At 39.3% G+C, this 7,567-nt stretch overlaps 1 protein-coding gene across 1 annotated transcript in view; it reads right to left on the bottom strand.

Annotated features, from left to right (window-relative positions):
* Window positions 1–7,567, bottom strand: part of abce1 (ATP-binding cassette, sub-family E (OABP), member 1) — a 29,632-nt gene that overhangs the window by 19,792 nt on the left and 2,273 nt on the right. The window contains exons 2-3 of the mRNA XM_016439891.1: window positions 2,599–2,766; window positions 2,428–2,513 (exon numbers count right to left, since the gene is read on the bottom strand). Of these exons, the coding sequence (XP_016295377.1) occupies window positions 2,428–2,513; window positions 2,599–2,701 (189 nt within the window). The 5' untranslated portion in view covers window positions 2,702–2,766. The remainder of the gene's footprint in view (window positions 1–2,427; window positions 2,514–2,598; window positions 2,767–7,567) is intronic.

The following is a 7,567-nucleotide window of genomic DNA, read 5'->3' as shown; positions in this document are numbered from 1 at the left end:
TTGTACTAAAATCGCTATTGTGAGTAGGTATATTTCTTCCGCATATCATGGGATACCTCTTTTGCTAGTTCCAAAACGTCATTTTAAAGCTGGTAATGGAGGCTTGAGCCGTTGATAGTATTCTAATGCAGTTATTAGAAAGAGAGCGAGAGAGACAGACACACAGAGAAAGAGAAAGAAAGAAAGAGAGAGAGAGAGCTCGGTGCATCTCTTTTTTTTTTAGAACCAATCCGATCCGATACTGAAAATTCTGAGTATCGGTCAATACAGATACCGATCCGATACCAGTACATTGTTTTTAAATCAATGTAGAATTAATGTACTTCTGTGTGTTGACCTGATCGTTACTTCTTTTGTGTGTTAAACACAATCTACTAAATATAGACAACTTAATTTGAATAAAAAATAACAAATAAAAAAATATATATAATCATAATCTATGAAAATAATACTATTATAAACTAGGTTAGGTTATTCTAGAAAAATCATGAGTGCACAATTTTATAAATTGTAAACATTTACTGAAGTAACATTAGTGGGGAACAAATAAAAGTGAGTAAGTGTAGGACTAAATCTGGTATACATTGCTCTTTGTACTATAGTAAAATACATTAATGAAAAACCAGTAAATATATTTATATATAAACGCTATATAGCCTACTATAAACTTAAAATACATTTCTTTTAAATGTACAGCAGTAATGAGACTGCAACATATGATAGATAGGAGTCATATCTATCATATGTTGCTGCCTCCATTACTGTGCTATACATTAAATTATTAATAGCTTTCTTGATCTGTCCTATCATGCGCAAAAGTATTATAATATAGTATGAGAGGCTCAATCCAGAGCAGCCCAAAGCGCTAATGCGCATCCCGTGCGCAGAATGATGCGCTTGAAGCAACACGGAGTCACAGCGCGCAGCTCTCCACGTAGAAAAGTTCAAAGCAGAAAGAGAAGAGCTATTGATGCGTAGTGTATTAAATCTGTTCTGTAGTGTATTGAGCCTTTTCTTTTAACAGTTTTAAACTTCATTTACTGTGCGCTCTTGGAGGGAGTTTCATCGTCTTGACTGTCGTAACCTAACGTGACACGCAGCTTGAATGCTGTCCGCTCTGTGTGTGTGTGGGGAGACGCTGCCTGAGCCCCGCCTCCGCCACAGAGAGCAGACAAGATGACAGAGGCAGCGCGATAGAATAAAAAGTTGGTGACATTCATTTTTATGTAAAAAATATAAATCATTATTTTGAATTATAAAAAAAAAAGATCAGTCGCAATATATCGCGGCACCAAAAATTATCGCGCTCATTTCCATATATCGCGCGATAAGACGATATATTGATAATCGCGACAGGCCTAACTGTATGCTAATTTCAGTTATTACAGTTAACTATGCGAAGTGATATGGAACTGTAATGCGGTCAAGAGAGCTGCCTGGAACTACGTTCGCCGTGCGTTTCCTTGAAAATAATTGCACACCTCAGAACGTTTGTCAGCCAATCAGAATCAAGCATTCAACGGCCCCGTAGTATAAATCTGATTATTAGATAGACTTATATCCATATTAGACAGAACTGAACGACGACAGTGAACAAGAGGGAGAATGTGAGCGGCTGCCGTTCTCAGCGCCGTCAAAATAAAAGTCCCGCCTCGAACACATCAGCCAAACAGAAAAACTTATCGGCCGATGCCGATATTTGAAAAATGCCAAATATCGGCCGATATATCGGCATTGGCGATATATCGGTCGACCACTATTCTGGAGGCTTGTGAAGATCATTCCTCCGCTGAGGAACAGTGAAAGTAAAGCTTCTGGAAACAAACGCTCCTCAAAAGATCCTGATAATCAGATTTGAGACTAAAAAATTATTGATGGAGAATCAAGTAAAGCCGAGCTGCTTCAGTCCAGTAAGTGTTCATCTGGAAATATGACTAGTTATTCCGACGTTTACTTGATAAAAATCAGTCAAGATTTGACAGCAGAAAGACACGTGAAGCACCAGCAGAAGGAGACGTTTGTACAATTAGACTAAAAGCTGAGCTGACTTGATAAAGAAGTCTAAACTATCTAAATTAGACATCAGAAAGCATGGAGTAGATTGTGTGCAATGGGTTTTTCTGCAAAGGTTTGAACATGTTGATCATTTAGAGGCCTTAGAAATTCATGCATCAAATATGATACAGTATGCTTTATAGGGTTAAATCACTGGCATTTCAAGTGCCACCGATTGAAGACAGAGAGAAATACAATGTTTATCATTGCATTTTGCGGTCAAATCTTTATTACACTACAGTAGTGTATTGTACTTCATTTTGTGCAAAACGGGGAAATATGTTTTCATGTAGCTTTCTGGTGATTACATACATGAATGCATATAAACATGCACTGAACAGACAGAAAGGGAGCGAAGGGTCGTTCAATTACCTTGACACAGATTCCACATCCAATGCAGAGAGACTCTGAGATCCAGGCGATTTTACTCTGAGGTGTGACCTCGATACACAGCTTTCCTGAGAAAACACATGAAAACACATGAGTGACGCGGCTAACCTGCGCCGAAAATGAAATCTGGTGTCTTCAGCGTGCGATTCTTACCCATGCGCACTACCGGACAGCTCTTCTTGCACTCTTGGCGGCATTTCTTAGGCTTACACTTGTCATGGTTCACAATAGCGATTCTGGTGTTCTTGTCGGCCATTTGGCTGGTTTGATGTCGCACACCGGCGACGCTGATCTAAAGGAACCGAGGAGGTCTAGATCTCACTAGAAAGAGAGAGATAAAGATTGATGCCAACAAAACAAACTAATAATTAGGGTTGCATGATATATTGAAATATTGCAAATGTACAAATCGCAATATGCATATCACAACTGCTTGCAATTACTGAATAATTGTAATAGGTTAATAATTTTGTAATAGACAAAATAGATTTTAATTGTTACGAAAAGAGTTTTAGGTCATGCCAAATTGTCTTTGATCTTTCAAGCTGTTTCATGGCACTCAGCGGGTGTTGCATGCATCAGTCCAAAAGCACTTAATTAAAATGCGCCCATCCATAAAAAAAAAAAATAAGTGTCTCACATGGCTCCGGGGGGAGAACAAAGGCCTTCTGTAGTGAATTGATGTGTTTTTGTAAAAAAAAATATCTATATTCAAAACGTAATAATCACTTTAATTTAGCTTGCACTCACTTATGACGTATGAGTTCAGCGCTGCGCATGCGCCGCTCAGAAGTGACGAACACAGAAGCGCAGCGGAGAGCTCAAAACAAAACAACGGTAAATGGATATTTTTCTTACAAAAACGCATCGATTCGCTACAGAAGCCCTTTGTTCACCCCCCCGGAGCCATGTGAGACACTTTCAGCTACCGGAGTCAGCTTTGACTGATCACAGGTCGAGAATAAAGAGAGACGACTGACAAGACCATGCTGGAGTATTTGATTCTGAGCTCATTGACAAATATCTGATCTTGTAAGATGTGTTCCCTTTAGAATGTTTAAAGGAGTGGACATGAAAATCGCGGGAGCGAAACACATGTTGCAGGAGCAGGCGGCAATGGTCAGAGATTCAGCGGGAGTGGGAATAAGAAGACAGCCGAATCCCTGATATTTTGGGCAATTAATAAATCCCGGCCGGACGCATTTTTGTAGGTCCAAAAAGAAGACATGTCCGGGGAAAAGAGGATGTATGGGTCACCCTAATTTATAATCGATGTATTCTTTTTAAAGTAGCCTATGGAACTTATTTTCTGCCTTTTTCTGTGACAAGAAGCCTCATCAGATCACAAAAGGAAGCATTTGACTGGTGTTGTGGAGTAAAAAGGTTATAATTTTCTCTTTTGTTGGACAACAGGTTTAGAAATGTGAATACAAGGGAGGTTTAGCTTTAGGCATTTTAATTTAAGCATGTTTAGCTTAGTTAACGGAAGGCTACCTGCTGCCATCAGAGCAAGTGTAATTACTGCATTCACGCACTCCTCGAATGCTCTCATTTCCCGAGTTGTGCTTTTAAGTCGGAATGTGAAAACAACATGGACACTCTCGTTACTACAAAGATGTGTTGGATTTGTATTATTAGAGCTTTCCGACTTGAGTTCACGTGCATTTTTTCTCAGTCGGGAAATTCTTTTTCATGTGCGTTGCCGCGATGATGTTTCTTACGTCCGTTTCGGAGAACCAGAGGACAAATATTTCAATCGATCACTCAGGCATGGCACCGAAATGAGGCACCGAAATCTGCGTTCGGATTCGGTTCTAGTACATACCAGTTACATAGGTACCGGTGCTATATTGGTACCGGGTTTCGGTACCCAACCCTAAATATAACTCCGACTGGATTTGTCTGAAAGAAGAAAGTCATATACACCTAGTATGCCTTGAGAGTGAGTAATTTATGGGCTAATTTTCATTTTTGGGTGAACTAACCCTTTAAAGTGACAGCAGACTAATAGTACTAAACATACTAGTACACATACACACATATACACATAATAGTACTGTTCGGAGAACCAGAGGACAAATATTTCAATCGATCACTCAGGCATGGCACCGAAATGAGGCACCGAAATCTGCGTTCGGATTCGGTTCTAGTACATACCAGTTACATAGGTACCGGTGCTATATTGGTACCGGGTTTCGGTACCCAACCCTAAATATAACTCCGACTGGATTTGTCTGAAAGAAGAAAGTCATATACACCTAGTATGCCTTGAGAGTGAGTAATTTATGGGCTAATTTTCATTTTTGGGTGAACTAACCCTTTAAAGTGACAGCAGACTAATAGTACTAAACATACTAGTACACATATACACATATACACATAATAGTACTGTCATTATTTATTCACTCACATGTTGTCCCAAACCTTTATTAATTTCTTTCTTGTGCTGAATGCAAAAAGATATTTTGGGTAACCAAAAAGTTGCTGAACCCCATTAACTTTGATAGAAGAAAAACAAAATACTATGGAAGTCACTGGGGACCAGCAACCTATTGCTTACCCACATTCTTCAAAATAACTTTTACATTAAACAGAAGAAACTCATTCAGGTTTAAAACAACTTGCGAGTGAATAAATGATGACAGAATTTTCAGCAGTTTGGACATGAATGAAGAGAGAGAACCTGCACTTAACCTTTTCTCACAGGCATTTTGTTTTCATAGTTAGACAGCTATTGTGATTAGGGGTGTAACGATTCACTCGTTTTCTTGATGCATCGATTACAAACCCTGACGATGCAATGCATCGATCTTGAAACATGGATTTTTGAATCGTGAATTGTCGATTTCGGACAGTAATCGATTTAAAACACTAAGAATCTATAATCGATTCTAATCGATTTCTATAGCGATTCAATGCTTTCAAAATATATACACATTAAATTACTACAAGCACGAATTAATGGAGACCCTGAACAGTGTTCGTGCCTCGCGTCTCTCCTTCACGCGCTCCACTATTTACCGCCTGTGACTGTCACAGCATTGCGCTCGCGCTCCGTTCGTCTCACTGACGCAGCTGGTGTGTGATCTCTCCTTAGTACTCGAGGCCAGTAATGCTAAAGTGAAGTAGTTTTACTTTTCTGTAGTTTTTCAATAGCTCTCGGTTATACCGACGACATTACCTGAGCAGTCGAAGGCTGCGCATTTATTGCATGGACGGAGCAAAAATGTGTCTAAAGCATAGGCACAGTTCCATTGAATGTTAAATGTGTTTTAACAATGTTGTTAAACCGAATGTACGAAGGAAACTTAAAACAACCCACAGCATTAACAACAACCTTGAAATAAGAGCGAGAGGTTTATCTGATAATCAGATGCATGATAGTAGCGTTCGTTGCTACAGCAAACAGACATCAGGCACATTTTCTTTCAGAATCATAATTTGCAGATGGAGAGGAAAAGGTAATAACTATAGCATTTTATTTTATGAAAATGAGATAAAAAAGTTTTCTCACTGAAAGAGAAGTGATCTCGTTCTCATAGACGTGTCAGGCTATATCTGCAGCTAAACTGTATAAAAAGCAGAATGAACTGAAACTTTAAGACAATAAAAACAACAAATAAATACAATTTATGAATGATGCAGTGCTAATTGACAATTTATTACAGTAGCCTACAGAAACTATAAAGTATATATATTTTTTTACCTTATTCTGTGCAGAAAATTGAAAGAATTGTTTGTAGTATATAAAACAATCATAAAATTGCCATTAGGAAAAAATAATAGATTACAAATGATTGATTATTGTCCAGCAGTGTATTTGATTTCTTATAGCAAATTCAAAGTAAGAGATAATAAAAGTATTCCTTGTAAAAAAAATTAAAATAAAATAATAATACATACTAGAGCCCGACCGATATATGAGCCTGTCGCCGATATATCGGTATCAGCGAATATGCCACCGATATGATCAATTTTTTTTTACATAACATATAACGCAGCTGTTTTCACCACTGGTTCTCAAACCCTCGCCCAGGAGTGGTGTAGGAAGTTGCAGCCACATGTCTCGTGCTTGATGCTCGGGACTTGCCAGTGCATTAGTAAAATGTTAATCTTTTTATTTTTCTGTTAATAAAACCAGGATTTTCATGTTGTTGCTGTACTGCGTCACAGAAGTGGACGGATAGCCTTTGATGACTCGACTGAAGCTATTCTGGTGCTTTGTCTTTCGTAGGACACATGAGAGCTCCTTTGCTCTTCAGAGGCTCAGGGGATGATCTGTGCAACTGTAATATACTTGTGTAATGCAACTGAGATTCACTGTAATTTCTGCACTGTCAATTAAGCATAAATTGAAGTGAGATTTGCGACTCATTTAGACTGAATGGATGGCTCATTTTTAACAGCAGATTCAGTGACGTTAGAGACTAGAGCAGATCTGCGCATCACGGCACGCGCCTGCGGCGCATTAAAGCCTGTGTTACAGCCACCAGAGCTGATCGCGGCTGGACTGGTGTTTATACCGGACGAGCCGCGGCCCAGAACTCATGCTTATCACGTCGGTCACATCACATCACGCGGCGCGCATCCGGTGTATGTTGTCTACACTGGATGCAGTAAACTGATGCCTCATTCTATTTATGACGTGCTGAGTGCGGACACAAAGTTCAAATGATTTTCAATGGTCGCGTCCTGTTGCGGCGCAGACACGGTGTCAGCATAGTTTGTCAGTACAGTCAGTAACGTAGCAGATTGAAAAGTTAGTATCTTTCTGCAGTCCAATAGACGGCAGTGCGGTGGTGGCTTGTGTCTGTTGAATGGTGATTTAACGCTACGTTGACACCTAGTTGGAGAGACTCAATGCTAAGTAAATAAACAATGTCCCCGTCTTTTACTCTCACAATGAGCTTATCATATTCGTTTGCTACATTAGTAGGGCCCTATGATTTCCGCGATGCAGAAAACATGGACGGAATCGTGGAATCCAGTCATAAAAATGGAATTGACTGTAGAACGCGGAATTTCATGGAATTCGTCTTATTTTTGATGAATTAATAAAAAACAGGTCAGTACACATATATATTAGGGATGCACCGATACCACTTTTTCCAGTACTCGCCCG

Source organism: Sinocyclocheilus anshuiensis, unplaced genomic scaffold (assembly GCF_001515605.1).
Source record: "Sinocyclocheilus anshuiensis isolate Anshui unplaced genomic scaffold, SAMN03320099.WGS_v1.1 scaffold143, whole genome shotgun sequence".
NCBI classification, from domain to species: domain Eukaryota; kingdom Metazoa; phylum Chordata; class Actinopteri; order Cypriniformes; family Cyprinidae; genus Sinocyclocheilus; species Sinocyclocheilus anshuiensis.
Note: the sequence above shows the minus strand (reverse complement) of the source record. Positions and strands in the feature narration are given on the sequence as shown.